Source organism: Netta rufina (genome assembly GCF_964035555.1).
Source record: "Netta rufina genome assembly, chromosome: 11".
NCBI classification, from domain to species: Eukaryota; Metazoa; Chordata; class Aves; order Anseriformes; family Anatidae; genus Netta; species Netta rufina.
The window spans coordinates 19,149,738-19,165,295 of NC_140134.1; the positions used below are offsets into that span (position 1 = coordinate 19,149,738).

Genomic DNA, 15,558 nt, shown 5'->3' on the forward strand with positions numbered 1-15,558 from the left:
ACCAAATGACAGTAAATACAGAGTGTTCCAGAAATCAAACAACCTCACCGCACCCCATGCACCTGCATACAACCCCGACCAACAGCTGCCACCAGCCATGAGCACACAGCAGAGGTGTGATTAACGCCAGCCCATCCCAGGGAAACCAGCCCTATTACACACCTCCACACCCTGTTAGGAAGCCACTTTGGAACATGCCCAAGGTTCAGGTAATTTAACATACCTATTCGGGTACTATTCCTTAAAATTAAAATTGTTTGCCAGATATGAATGCCCAGAACTAACTCATGCAAGGGTTGAATGCAAATTTGGGCTGAATTTAGTGGCAAGCCAGTCACTGGCTTCACTGCGCTTTGGATCTGTCCCCTGACCGAGAGCAGCCGGGAGCGTCACAGTGCTTTGGAGCTGGGTGAGCTGGGGAGCCACACTTGAGGTCCAGCTAGTGCCATAAATACACTCATTTCATCACTGTGTCATGAGAGGAACACCACGTGGAAAAGCTGACTTTTCTGTTCCTTTTTACAATGGTAAATAGTGGAGTGCAAGCTATTAATATGGTATTAGTTGCGGAGACTGTTTGGTTTGGTCTTATACCAGATTTTTCTCCTCATGTAATTTCTAATCCTGATTGATGGCTTTGGGGGGCTGTATTCACAGCTCCTGAGTAAGAAGAAACACACCGAGCTAACTCACCAAGATCATGCAGCACAAAGCTGACTGCTGGCCTTTACTGCTTCTTCAGTGAGCTGTGAACCACTCTGCAGTTGTACGAACCTGACTTGTCCTTTCAGAGAGGAAGCAGAGTTCTTGGGCATGTACCAAAACCAGCATCTTTACACCCTCAGTCATTATCTCTAGCAATATTGTGCGAGTTAGTGGTCAAATCCTACTGCAAACATACTGTACACCATCCATGCAAATTTGCCACAGGTACAAACTCGGACAGCTACCACCGCTCCAGTCTGGTCCTTAGCGCTAATGCGATGCTGCTGGTCCCAAAATAATCCTGATCTTTGAGATAACTGCACCAGAAAACATCTTCACTGTTTTCGAGGCACGTTTTATTAAGCGAACTGTCACTGCAGATTGCCAGAAAGATTATCAAGTGTCAGCTAGTAAGACCAAAAAAAGTCTCAAGAGTTGGCCCGGCGTCAAGGAGTCTCAAAGATCTGTTAGGTCTTAGGATAATTGTCCGCAATGCTGGGGTCTGCAAGGTTGGGCTTCAAGTTCTGCTTTAAATGAGGCATTGGTTAAAGACTGATGAGATTTGGCAACTAGCAGGCAGTATTTCGAGTAATTTCACCCATAAATCAGCCTGTTAAGATGAAGCTTTGAAAGTACAACAGGAGAGCTTCATTATTTGATAATTTATAGTGCTGTATGCAGTATGCTCCACCTTGGGAAAAGTTACTTTGGCATGCACCAATCTTTCTGGACAATCTGCATTACATCAGTGTCTCAGGAATGTAAGACCATGATTGAAGGAAATCCTAGATACAAATTATATGGTGTAACTCGTATTAGGAGAGACACCAGAACAAAGATGCGGCTTTGTCATCAAGGAGATGAATATGTGAACAGTGGCTACTGTATCTTCATTTAAATGCTGGAGAGATTTGCAAGAGGAAAGCATTTCACACAGGGAAATCCACTGTTAGCTGTTGTTACTCTCAGAATGAAGAGAAAGTTTAGTATGAACTTCACAACGTCACTGATGCACTGCAAAACCACTTTCCCAGTTCACATCCCAGTAAAAGACAGATTCCGAGGTAAAGGGGAAATTATCCCATGGCTGAAAGCACTGATCTCTAGGCAGTGTGCCTTCGTGTCCCATCTCTGTACACACATGACAATAAATGTGAGATGTCAGCAGTGCTCACCCCGTTATCAGGCTTCCCCATCAGAACAAAGATCTCAGGGTGGAAGCCAAGGAAACCAGGCTGCCCTGTCCACCTAGGCGTATCAGTTCCCATGACCCTTCCCATCCTGCACCTTTTACCGAGTGCTGGTTTCTGCAGTGGAGTGCAAAAACATCCAGCAGTAAGTACATAACCATCTCTGGAGCAGCTGCGCTGATTCTCTCTTGCTATTATCCTGAGAGTAATTTCCTCATCAGCACCTGTCCGCTTCCAGCCATGGGATAGCTCATTTGGAAGAAAATCCTATCACCGGAGAGCCATGGATAGATTTCAAAGCCTCTTACTATTATTGCAATGTTGGTTGTGAGCATCTCTCTTACATGTTCTGCTTAAACCCTTGTAAGACACCCCAGGAGCTATCCCTGGGGCACTATTTTGTCATCATTTAGATGTACGCCCTATTGACAAGAAATGAGTTTCTTGCATTGTGTAAAGATGCTCCTAGCCAGCGCTACAGCACCACTGTCCAAATTTCCTTTATTTGTTTTAAATATGTGCTGGAAAAATAAAGTACGAAATAAAAGGCCTGTGTTTTCATCAGCTTAGAAATAGAAATTGCTAGCAAAGATGCACTAGTCATCTCCCAAAACAACAGTCAGAACTGGCACATATCACCGTATTGTGCTCTGCAATTAAAAAAAAATCCAAATAACCAGGGTTCTTTAGGATCACAAGCAAAAAGCTGCAATGAAAATGTTGATATGGATGAGAAAAATCAACAGTGACAGATGCAAAGGAAAATGGCTCATTCTTGATGCAGGTCTGAGCACTACAGGCCCAGACTTGGAGTCTGGACAGATACCCTAGTGAGTAATACAGATCAGCTACCCAACTGTCCTCTAGTTCTAGGTCCCTTGTACAGTGACAGGGAGGCTGAGATGGACTTCAGAACAAGCCCGTGTTTATTTTTATTTTTTAAATTGTTTCATAGCACTAGGTACAGGGCATGGTGCAAGTCAGAAGTAAAATCTCAGTCTAAACAGCACATTCGGCTGGCCTACTGAAGACAGCCAGCTGCACAGAAGTGTATGTGACATTTAGCATCACAACAAGAAACAGGCCCAGTATTTTTTATTTGGTTAATGAAAATTTGTCTCTCTTTCACATCTTCTAAAAGGAAAGGATCTGTTCTTGGTATCTGTGAAAAAACAAACTAACTAGTAAAAGGTCTTGAAGTTTATCCATGGCTTTTGATACCCATCTCCCCATCTCATCCAACCAAAAGACGAAGAACCAACACCAAAGGACGTCACCAGCACCCACGAACACTGCAAACAGCATTCAAGTATCTTACACGAGAAACACTTGGGAACAGCCTTTGCCTTTGTCATCACACATGTGGAAACCTTCTTACAATGACTATTGGTGACTAAGAAACAGAAAGGAGTTGGTATGGGTTTAGTTCCATAAATAGGGCTCCACAACACCATTTGCAGTCACAGGACACAGAGGGAGCCAACCCGCGGTCGGTGGAGTCCCACCTGTAGAGCAGCTGAAGATCTCACCCAAAGAAGCAGCTGCAATTCCCAAAGCAGACACCGCACCAAAACAATCGACAGCTCGATATTTGAAAGCTATTCTCTACTGAGATAACCCACCGGCATACTTAATGCAGGATGCTGGCCTCGACTTGGATTGCAGCAAGTTTGTGAGCATGTGCAACTGACCTGTGCAGTCACTTGCATATCCAAAGCCTAAACTGGTATTTCATATTCACTTTTGACCAGAGTTCTGTCAGATTTCTGTACGTTTGCTTAAGGACTTACTGAAAGAAAAAGAGGACTTTTTTTTTCTTGAGTAACCAAATGCTCACTTGTGATACCTCAGATCGAACACCGGAGCTTTTCCTACTGCACTAGATTCGGTAAGTTAACCCAAGGACCTGACTGCAAAACACAAGTATATGAATATAAATTGATATAAACGGATGCATAAAATCTTTGCAGAATTGGGGCCAGAAATCCTAAGTGAAAAGAACAAGTCTATATTCAGTATGTAACATAGAAGAAACCCAAAAGCAGGAAAACAGGAACAGGGAATAAATAAAGTGTAAATATTCCTTTGTTGTTAGTAGGCTAGGATGTTCATTAAAAGAGAATAATTAAAAAAAAAAAAAAAGCAAGGATGATTTTCAACCTAGAAGACTACTTATTATATCATGGATGATCGTTTTTAAAATCGTTACTCCCAAAAATAAAATTCCCTTTAAAAAATAATAAATCAAAGCTTCTAACAAATCTCTATGAGATCACCATTTTAAAACTAATTTCCTGTGAGTTCCGTGAGATGGGTAAAGGTGGAAGCACTTAAGAGGGCTCTGTGGCATCGACAACGCAACCTCGTGACCAGTTTGCACTTCTAAGATGATCAGCGGAGAAGAAGAATCAGTAAATGCCTGAAGAGCCTAATGCAAACCATGATCCCGTCAGCCATTTCTTCCCGCTAGGCAACACGGCGCTGGGGGTGAATCCCTCCTGCAGCGTCCTGGCAGCTGCACAACCCGTTAAGGTCGAGTCTGTTCTGTTCCTACAGCCTTGTAAAGTTACCACCCTCAGGCAGTTTGTCTAGCTGGGAATTAGTGCAACTTCCTGGCAGTGACCCAGCCATTTCTTATTATCTACCCGAGATGTTTTGTAGTCTAATTGGAAAAGATAAAAGATAGTTCTCTTCAGGAGCCACCGGGAAGTTCAGGAACAGCTGTAAAATCTGGTACAGAAAGGGAGAATATTTTTTTTTCAACTGAAAAGAGGAACTTTTTACACCATTTCTGTCAAGTGCGAACGCCTTGACACAAATAGGTGGAAAATAACCAGGACAAAAGAGTCAAAGGCAATAAAGCAGGAAATTATTCAGCAGGTTGGCCTAGCAATGCCACGGCATGAATGTGCTCCAGAAAGCCGTGGTGGAGGTGGGAAATCCCACCTGCACCTCACAGGAGGTGACAGGTCACAGCTGGCCCCACAGATAAGAAGGAGGAGGATGCAGAGGAAGAGGCCAATGAACAAAATCACTTTAGTGCTGAGACCTTGATTCAAGGAAGCCACAAAGCACTTGTGCTGCTTCAGTAACTAACCACAACTGCAGCGTGTGCTTAAACAAAATCTCTGGGTGCTTTACTGAACTTAGTCCTGGAGTAGCACGCTTTTGATGTATTTATGCACACAGAAACGGCAGCGCTCTATTCCTGAATGTGAAATCACTTTTGCTGGACAATTGCTTCTTCCTGGAGCAGCTTGCGAGTCCTGAATCTGGCTTTCCCTCCCTTTGCCGGGTTAGGATGAATGGTAACAAGGTTTCTCAGAAGCACGGAACAGAAACTCTGGAACAAAGACTAATTCAAACACCAAGCTGCACATACATTAATGTTTAACAACAGAGGGGAAAGTCTTAAGTCTGACCAGAAGCTCTTTTATGCTACACCGGATGCTATTGCTGGCAGGGATTCAGTAATAATATTCACAGGGGAGGGCTTTTTTATTTAGCTGAGATATACTGATTATAGCTTGAATCATCTGGAACATACAATGTGCATCATTCAGAGCTCCCAAAGAGCTCAAGGATGGTGCTGAAATCAGACTTCCCTCCCACTGGAGAAGATCCTACGATTTTATCTGTTATTTAACATCAACAGCACCGGCAGCTTTCAAAATGAGAAACTTCATTCTGAATTTCAAAGAGAGGAAACGGCTGCTATATGGGCAACTGAATAAGAAGCAGGCAGAATATCACAGCTGAATTTTGCTTTGTGTTCCTAGACAGATTCTGTTGTTTTAAATAAGAAACAGTTTTGGATACTGCACAGCTCCATCAGGCGTGATCCTGAGAAGTTCTCAGCACTCCCAACTCACCATCTAACAAGAGGCTCAGTAAGTGGTAAGACTGAATGCTGAGTATCTGTCTTTGGAGAGTTACTCAAAGGCAAGAAAAGGGAGGAGTCAGTATTTTCATTCTTGCCTATTTTTTCATTGATTCCTCGTCACACACTTCTACAGAACCTTTCCTGGCAGCACCACTGGCTGGAAAGGGAGAAAACCAGTGGAGCCAGTGGTGTCAGACCCCTACCCATCGTCTGCAAAAGTAGGATGTCATGAACAGTTGGAAGTTTTTATGATAATATACATCAGAAATTCATGCAAATTCAGAGAACAGCTGCCCTCTAATGCGTTCATCAGCACAGGTGAGTCAAATGCTATCCAAGAAGAGCTATACTGCCTCTCTTTAACTCTCCTCAAGCAGTTAAGAGAACCTCCGCTCTGCTGAAATGCTGCTGAGGGTTACTCACCCATCCCCTTCGTGTGGTTGAAGTCGCCTTTCACCACTTTACAGGTTTTGCCATCACCACTGCAGATTCCACAGCGATCCTCTTTGGCAGCTGAACCAATGATTCCATCGCAGCCAATTTTCTAATGACAACAACCAGAGGTCCCCAATTATTTTGTTTGCAAGGTTAAAGTATCTCTAAACATTGATGTCAAGACTACGATAGACACCTGACTGAAAACCTGAACAGGAGGAACTGAACGCTGTGAATCAGTGGAGCATTCATTTGGAACAGTGTTGAGCTGGTTATTTAGCAACCCCCTTCCCTAACACTAAGAGCACGAACTTTGAATCGGAAGACATTACTGGAGAGAGTTTCAAAACCACTAGTTATTCCAGGTATCATCACGGATTTCACACTAACCCACTCTAGCTTCCTTCAAACAACAACAACAAAAGATTAAAACAATATTTCATGTTTGTACAGCAATTTCCACCTAAGGAACTCAAAGACATCCCAGAGAAATAGACCAGTACTGTGACACTTAGTTTAGAGAAGAGAAGAATGTGACTTGCTTAAATGGCAATTAACCCAAGTAACCACAACCCTGGTCTCAGTCCTTCACCTCACCAAAAGTCAGGGTCCTGTTGTAAGTTTCAGCGTGGGGCTCGCTGAACAAACCCTGCTCTGGATTGGGATCTTACCAGGGAGTGACTGTGCTTTGGCAACACCTGAAAAAAGAGCTCACCAATAAAATGACTCAAGATACCTGCAGCGCAAAAATACTTCGATGGAATCAGGTCAGGTTCAGACGTGGCCAATATGTACCATATGATTTTATGAAAATTCACAGATATTTGCTAAGAACTAAGAACTGACATTCATTTGTAAAAAAATAATTAAAAAATAATCATGATTTCATCTAAAGCTTCATTTAAAATGGTATTTTCAGAGTTTTCAATACCTAGTAAAACTGTTTCCAATAACAATATAGCTGTCTGTGAGGGCTGCAGAACTAGAGCAGTCACAGCATTCTCCCTGCAGCTACAGAGGCTGTCACGGTGACCTTCCCTATTCACAAACCATTGCCAGGTTCTGGTGGTGACCACTGACCACAAGACTTTTGGATCTCGAGGTCAGTAAGATTAAATTACAATGTGATTGAACATCATGGTATTATTCTAATTAGTCTATGTGAATTGTTCTCTGTCCTTGTAAGACTCCAAATTATCAGCAATTCAGTCTTAATAGACAAACTTTGGCTGAAATAAGAGTTCTGATTATGCAAGTTATTAGCAGGGATTCAGCTGTAAGTTGCAGATTCCCTCTCTGTAGATAAACAATTCCTTGGCAAATGAGTTAGCAGGATGTCACCAGTAACACTTATTGGAACAAGGCTGTTGCGTCTCTCCCTTCCTTGCCTTCTTATAATAAAGCCAGAGGAACACTGGAACAATTAAAACAATGAGAATTTTGAAAAACGGGTTAAGCAGGGAAAGATGAAGAGAACTTGGGCTGTTTATCTGAGGCTGCCTGCGTGTTAAGTAATGTAATTTGGACCTGAACTCAAGCATTCCCCTTGCTTCAGAAGACACTGGCCACTGCTTAAATCCAGATGTATTACAGGGATCAAAGACTGCCAGCATTCGGATTTGTTCTGATGCAGTGTTTGTCTGCATAAATCAGCAGAGACAGATAAATGCTGAAAAAAAATGAGCATTTTTTTCCTTACATACGTAAACGCACACAAGTGAGATGCTGCTCATTAACTAGAGCAGTATCTAAGTTGGTAGGCAAGGACTACAGAAAAAAAAACCACAACTGCATAAATGGGAATTAAATAAAGTTGAAGAGGACCACGGAATTTTTGGCAGTTCCAATTCTCAGGGCTAAACTTCACACCCATGTCCAACAAATAATGTGGGGATATTGAATCTGATTCTGCCCCCAAAACAGAAGGATGTCCCAGCAGTTCTCCTTCCAGGAAAATAAATGTGATTTATTAATGGGCTTGCTGAAAGACAGCTGGAAATCCATGCCTGCCTGCCACCCTGCTGAGATACTGGAAAGGCTGCGTTTAATTTAAGGCTCTTGTGCTATCTTTTATTGCGCTGCATTGTTATTAGCACTATGTGAGCATACAAATGAATAAAGGGAATATAATGAGTGCTGAACCACACTTATTCCCAGCGCTCCATGAGGAGTCTGTAGGACTATAACGGAGGCAGGCAGGGAACAGGGGGTGAGCAATCACATGGTTTGCATTTACGCTGCAGCTTCCCAGTTAATGGAAGCCACTGCAAGCAAACAAAGCCTCTGAAAGAGTAAATCCCCCTTCTTTAGACACTGGGGTTCAAGACAAGCCATTTCCTCCCACATTTCCTTGGTGACTGACACACTTGGACTTCATAGACCTCTTCTGAGGACAGGGAAGGAGCACCCACTGAATCCACAAATCCACCCTCTAAAACCTTTGCTGTTTTTTGCCTTTCATCTTCTGCCCAGCTCCCTGAGAGGGAAAGAGATGGGAATGACCCTTGCAGCATTCCCTTTGGTGGCATCTCCCCTCTGCTCCACAGGGCAGAGTTTGCCTGTCAGTTTGGGACTTAATGATCAAGGCTTCTGTCAAACTGGGGCCAGGAAACGGCTTCTTGCAAAGGAAAACTTTGAGAATGAGTTTGCTTTCCTGGCTTCAAGATGAAAATTGGTGCATTCTTGTTACTTTATGAGGTAAAAATACTTTGTAAGCACTTTACTCCGGTCTACATAAACATTAGAGCCCATTTTCCCCTCCCAAAGCCTTCCAATCAGTTCCAAAGCACAAGCACATTTGGTAGCAGTACATAATGAAACAGCTTTTGCTAACACTTGACAATGCATTTCCACGAGCTCCAAAGTCCCTTAGAAACACATTACAGTGACCACTTCAGTCACCAGCACCCCTCCTGGGAGGAAACTATCTGTCAGCGGTCCTTGGACCATTAATTGAGAGGTCTCCAGCCTTCCCCTAGGCGAGGAAGCTGCTGACATCCCAGCTCCAGGGGCCAGAGGCTTAAGCCCGAGCCCCAGCAGCCCTGGGGGAAGACGTATCAGGCCTGTGCATTATCAGCTTCCACCTGACACTCTGCTCTCTGGTGTATGTACTATATGATGTATCATTAAAATAGATACAGACTTCTTTTATCTGCAGAAGGCTTTCAAAAACATGAGGGCTTAATAAACAGTATGCACAGGGCAAATCCCAAGTTATGCTGCTCACAACTCAAGTTTTCATAGCGCAGAAACTATCCCTTGAATCCCAAGTATAGTTCATGGGAGTTAACCGATCTTTATCATCTCTAACTCATCCTGCACTGCTTCCTGTACAGCGAACTGAAAAAGGGAAGGTGATTTTTTTTCCTATAAGCAGCAGAAAGGCACAAAGGGGAAGCTTTACATGCTGAGAAAAGACACCTTGCAATAATATCCTGTGTGCTCTCTGACCCAAGAGTTATCCTGCAGGTTAGCAGACTGAATCCATGGACCAGTACCCCCAGTACTGGCTGGATACTTTCAGTTCCAGCAGCCTTGAATGGACTGGTAAAGAGGGAAGCAGTTCTGTTTTCTTACCAAGATGATCCCTTCAGGAATGAGCAGTGTACTTGGAGCTCTACCATAATCACAAGAAAGAATAGAAAATGAAGATCTTGCCTGGTAGAGCCACCACGTGCTTACTAGTAGGAGTCTGTGTGTGCATCCACCACCGCGAGCCATGTTCTCAGCCTCCTGGATCTTCCCTGGACTGTCCAACAGAGACTTGGACAGTGACATCCACAGCTCTGGCAAAGGGACCGATGTTGGCATCACCCGGGAGTTGCAGTCCCTGCCTGTGCTAGCTGCTGACAGCCTGCAGTGCTGTAGGACTGCTAGTTAACAGCATAATTAATCAGACAACGAGGAAGCAGATTTTAAACCAAAACCAGTCCCTTGCCCATGTTGAAACATGGGAGTGCTGGCAGGAAACCTCAAGACAGTCTTTGAGGGCTTGAACTCCTCAGCATGGAGGGTCTCAACTATATCCACTGATTTCTTAGTGATCTTCGACCACAGTCTCCTGCTCTGATGCTGTGTTTCATAACTTCTGACCTTTAAATTGGCAGGTAACTGCCTGTGTGCTGAGCCAAAGGCCTGCAATTCACTCAGCTGATACCTCAGCCCACCCTTCCTTTGCTCCCTCCCCCTTCTTCGCATTTTTGTAATTAAACATCTGAAAATACTGCTTGTTGGGTGGTATTTCCAGCTTCAGTCATTGCTGGCTCCAGCATAGGAAAACTCCTCCTCTTGAATGCACATCATTTGGATTCTTCTGTGTGAACTATGCGCTGTATTGCTTGGATATTTTAAATGATATTTTTATTTGTATTTTGAATGGCTGTGCAAGAGCTCAATTGATACAGCCTGTGTGAATATGTTTTGCTACATAAACACAATTATTTTTGTTACATACACCCACCCTGTGTAAGAAACGACATTGTAGACTCACAACACTGTAATGCTTCCCATATGCTGAGTTAACTAGCTGTCTCAATGGATCAAATATAAATATTGATGCAACATGTGCCATTTTACAAATTAATCATTTACAGAGCATGCTGCTTATGACAGATTCATTTGCACTGCCAACTTTTTGTCCATAATATCCAGTGTCCACTGCTACCTCCAGGGATGGGCCACATGAAACAGGAATGTGCACATGTGAGCAGCCGACATTCAGATCTAAAGGTAAGAGAACTCCGATTGCTTTGCTTTAAACACAACTGCCCCTGTGGAGAATCGTGGGTGTCTGTCAGGATGTGCACGGGAGGGCGAGCCCAGATCTCAAATCAAGCAGTTCATCTCTAAGTTACCTCTCTTTCTGTTCCACAACAAACTTTGTTTTCTGGGTTGGAGTCCACATGAAAGTTAGTTCAGCAAACACCTTCCTGTCATTTCCCGAGCCTTCAGATTTTATCTGAATTGGAGCAGCGCAGCTGGAACAGGAGTTGTGTGCTGCCTATTTTGTATTAGTGCTACCTTATTCACTTTAGACACGCAATTACACCTGCCCGCTGAGTTTATGTTTAAATCCCTTACAAGTTCATGGGAATGCTATACACAATTATTCTTGATAACCAGTTTTCCATATAGAAGCTTTTTGTGTTGAAACCCCCATGTTTTGGCAGCAGAGCAGGGTACATTAGGAAGCATGAAAATAATACAAAGCACTTTCCTTCCCAGAGACTTTTCCCATCCCAGGAACTCCTTCTGTTTTGTTTTGGTTTGGTTTGTTTTGACCACTTTCTGTAACTACCCCTTTCTGATCCTTCTAAACCAGGTTCATCTGAATTGACGCCCAAGGCCTAATTCCACCCTGCCTCTGACCTGCTTTGTGCAAATACCACCAGGCTGCACAACCATTGGATTTTACTTTCTTCAAAACAAGCACCTATCACGTCACTTCTGGATGAGAAAATAATATATATTTATCAGTGTATGATATACGTAGCCTCCTTCTGGCCAATTCTTGGCTGCTAAAGCCACAAGAACAAACTTAAGCCTCCAAGGTAGGTAACAATGAATTGGCTATTATATGGTCTTTGTGGGTTAACACAGAAGGAAAATAGTTGGAAAACAGCATCACTTTTTTCATATCCCACTGTGAAGTACAGGGAAAAAAAAAAAAACACAGTAAGTTACCAACAACATCTTGTGCTTTGTTGCTATGTCCTACTCACCAAAAGCCCCCAAACCTCTTTTTAGGGCTCAAATTACACTCGTACAGACACAGGAATTGAGAAAAACAAAACAAAACAAACAAAAAAAAATTATACAGTAGGTTTCTGTAGTTCAAATAACCCTTCTGAACTTTGTGAGCAATACCAAATAATTTATCAAAGTACAGCACAGAGCCAAGTGGTTGTATGGAGACAAGCTACCCAGTCTGGAACATCTTGTACCACAGTTTGTAATGCAGGAACATGAATAATACATGGAAAATCATAAAGTGAGGAGGCAAAGCCAGAGCTGTATGCATCAATCATAGGCAAAAAGTGGGTACTGCACACATCAGAGAAGTGTTTGCCAACAACAGGCCCAGAAGACAACTGAATTTCATCTTCTGTCACTTGTGGCCGTTTTCTGACACTGTCCACCCAATCTGTAAAAACTATTTTTGAAAATGTGGCCATTTTTATGTCTGTGTTCACCTTTCATACCATATGACAATCGCTTTTGGAAGAAAGTAGTTCTACAATATTTTTGCTGTGCCAGGACAGCCTAACGTGTGTCTTGTCATCATTGAAGGTGCTACAGATTCACCAGCAAGTTAAAACAGCTATAACGTGACAAAACATACATGGAGAAATCTCTAGATAAAGCCAAAAAATCTCCACCTCTTAAACTGCTAAATCCCAGCAAAGACTGCCCTTGATCTCTAACCAGGTTCTTCTGTACACAAGGTCTCTCTTTTCAAAGAGACCTTAGGTTACACCCTGAAGCACAACATGTAGTCCCCACTGCAAAGCTCTCCTATCATGAGTCTCTGACTACTCCTCCTTTGAAAAAAGCCAGCACAAAGTAATGTTGCATCACAACAGTCAGCTGAGCAGCTTGTCTTCTCCCCACACCACGGCTGTGTGACATCTGACACCTTTTTTAGCTCTGCTTCTGCCAGCAGTTTGCTTCTAACATGAGCAGCTTGAACAGAACGAAGAAGTGTAAGAGGTTAGAAAGCACGCTGCTTCCACGAACGCTGACTCATGAAATGTGCACTGAGTACTCGAGGGAAAAGAAAAACTTCAGGAAATCCTCTCTGAAAGCCACCTGGAGAGGAACAGGAGAGGATAAATGCAATCTGAGGGGGAGTTTCCACTGCATTACCCCGTCCTCATCAAGACTGTAATGTCCATGCTAAAGAAAGCAAACCGTGAAAGCAGGCAAGAGGGACTGGGCTGCAAGCCCGCCCGTGCACTCACTCTCCTCTCCTCAGCCTCATCAGACTGCTGCTGTTCTCTGGCCTGTTACAGATTTTCTGTCTCTGAAAAACTCCAGGAAAAAAAAAAAACAAAAACAACAAATTCTCCTTGCTAGAAAACAACGTGCATTTCAAGAAAAGATGAACAATGGGTACACATACGGAACAGGGCATCTCGTTTACTCAGAAGATGGACAGGATAAGTGCGTTTGTTACTTCTCTACCTCATGTCTTTTAAAGATTTAACTTTGTAACACTGTCCTCAATTTTTCAGATTAACTCATAGCTCTCACATAGCTTTTATTTTGTCCTAATTCTGGCAAACTTCTAATACTACCAAGAACGAAATGCTCATCCTCAAAACCAACTCTAATAAACAAGGACAGGATAAAACTGAATAAAGTATGATTTATCTCAAAGGCAAGAAGTAAAATTATAAAAATACAGGTGACTTAGGAACTCCTGGCTAACTACTGGGCTCACTTTGCTCTCTTCTGGTGCTTCCTTGTGTGACCACAGCATTAACCAAATTTACACCATCCAGCTGCCTTCAGGTGTAAGTGGTCAACACAGAGACTCTGTTGCTAATGATGATTTTACTTCAAGGATAGTGAGGCTGACACCGAAAAGCTTCATTCACAGTTGTTAGAATGGATCTCAGCTCATGGCTTTAAAGGGAAACTGTAAAAAGTTCACAACATGCAATGAAAAAAAGACTCTTCAGTGCCCAACTGCTGTTAGGGTATGTTGAGGCTGCAAAGAATTTGTTCCTGCCTCCCTTCTCAAAACCCTCCTCTCCTTGCAAGAACAGTTTGTCTTTGCCGTGTTCATCTACATTCATTTTTCCAACAACAACGCATGAGTTTCATTTAGGAGCATATGCTGCTGAAGGGAAAAGAGCTATTACATTTCCTGGACTAGATGTTCGCAGGCAATGGATACTGCTAATACATCTGTCACACTGGCAGTGTGTCATTCCTGCCTTTGAGAGCCTTTAACTGAAAGGATTACACAAGAAAATAAATAACAGTAATACCACCCTGTGATTTCAGCACTTATTCTCTTCTCCAGCCCCCCTGCAATGCTTGTTGCAAGGCTTTGTCTACACTGGGTAAAGAAACGAGAAGAAGAGTAATTAAATAAGTATGTCAATTAAATTCATTTAACACACAGCTAGTTTGACAAGCATCTATGGCAAATGGGGTGCGCAGTCACACACAGGGATTCTCAGCACCAGATCGCATAAGAGGCAGAAGAGCGTTATAAATGACTTCAGAAGGCTTTCAAATCTGCTCGGCTTGAATTGATCATTTTGCCTTTTCTCCCAGCCAGATGCAAATGGACTGAATGTTCTGCAGCTGTCATCACCTCTCTGCACAGTTAAAGGCAGTTGCCCCCAAGTTAGAGCACAATTTGCTTTTCATGGTGTACCTCCAAAGCTCTGGGCTCATAAAGGTTTTCATTTGGAGGGGAGCTGGCTACTGCTGCTCACTGGAAGAAGAAAATGTGCATTGCCATGATGTCTGATTTACCATTTGTGGCTGATCTGAATGTTTGGAGCAGGAAAGCTGGCCAGCCCAGCGTAATGGTCAATGGCACACAGCTGGAGGTGCACAGCTGGCCTTACTATAAAAGGTTATTAATGGGTTTTTCATTTTTTTTTTTAGATACAGCTGAAAACTGGGAAAAAATTAAGTAACTCGGGATGCACCATGAACCTGGCTCCGTGCAAGGCACGTTTTATTAAAGAGCATATAAAGAATCAGACCCGTGCTGGCTCCCCTGCAACTTGCTGTTCAGATTCTTCATCTGAATAAATCAGAAGGGCTGAATTAAACATGCCTCTTCAGCAGCTATTTGGCAGGAAGCAGCGGGAAGTCTCTTGCAGCAGTGCAAAATTCAATCCAGATAAAGCTTTTACACTTATCCTGTCACGTTACAATTAGTAAAACTGCATTATGTCCCCAAAGCCTCCCTTATACCCGTGTTAATACAGTGATCATCCATCTTCCTGCTGGGAAAGCTCAAAGCAAAAAAAAAAAAGACTGCTAGTTCTTACTCACTGCTCACAGAAAGCAGAAATAACGCCACATTTGGTGTGCCTTGTGCCCCCAGGGCAACCCAGCGTATCTCCAGTGGAGTTAGTGGAAGGAAAGGGCAGTGCTGGAAAGCTGTTCTGCTGGGTCAGCGGGCTGGTTAATGGTGTAAAGGCAAACTCCTAGCACGGGATAAAAATCTAGACAAGGATAACACTTGGGAGGAAGAACTGGCATGAAGAATCCAGCACTGGCAAGGCTGCACTAGACTGGTGAACTGTCTTTCACATCCCTACTGTGTGTGCAGCAAACTCTGAACATGTTACATGATTAGGAGAGAGGAGAAACTGC

At 43.1% G+C, this 15,558-nt stretch overlaps 1 protein-coding gene across 5 annotated transcripts in view; it reads right to left on the reverse strand.

Annotated features, from left to right (window-relative positions):
- ADAMTS17 (ADAM metallopeptidase with thrombospondin type 1 motif 17) overlaps positions 1-15,558 on the reverse strand; it is a 172,973-nt gene that overhangs the window by 53,358 nt on the left and 104,057 nt on the right. For 4 of the 5 annotated variants that reach the window (XM_084293407.1, XM_084293409.1, XM_084293410.1 and 1 more), the window contains 2 exons: positions 6,202-6,322; positions 3,214-3,288 (listed from right to left, as the gene is read on the reverse strand). In XM_084293407.1, the coding sequence (XP_084149533.1) occupies positions 3,214-3,288; positions 6,202-6,322 (196 nt within the window). The remainder of the gene's footprint in view (positions 1-3,213; positions 3,289-6,201; positions 6,323-15,558) is intronic. The other variant, XM_084293408.1, reaches the window with a different exon arrangement.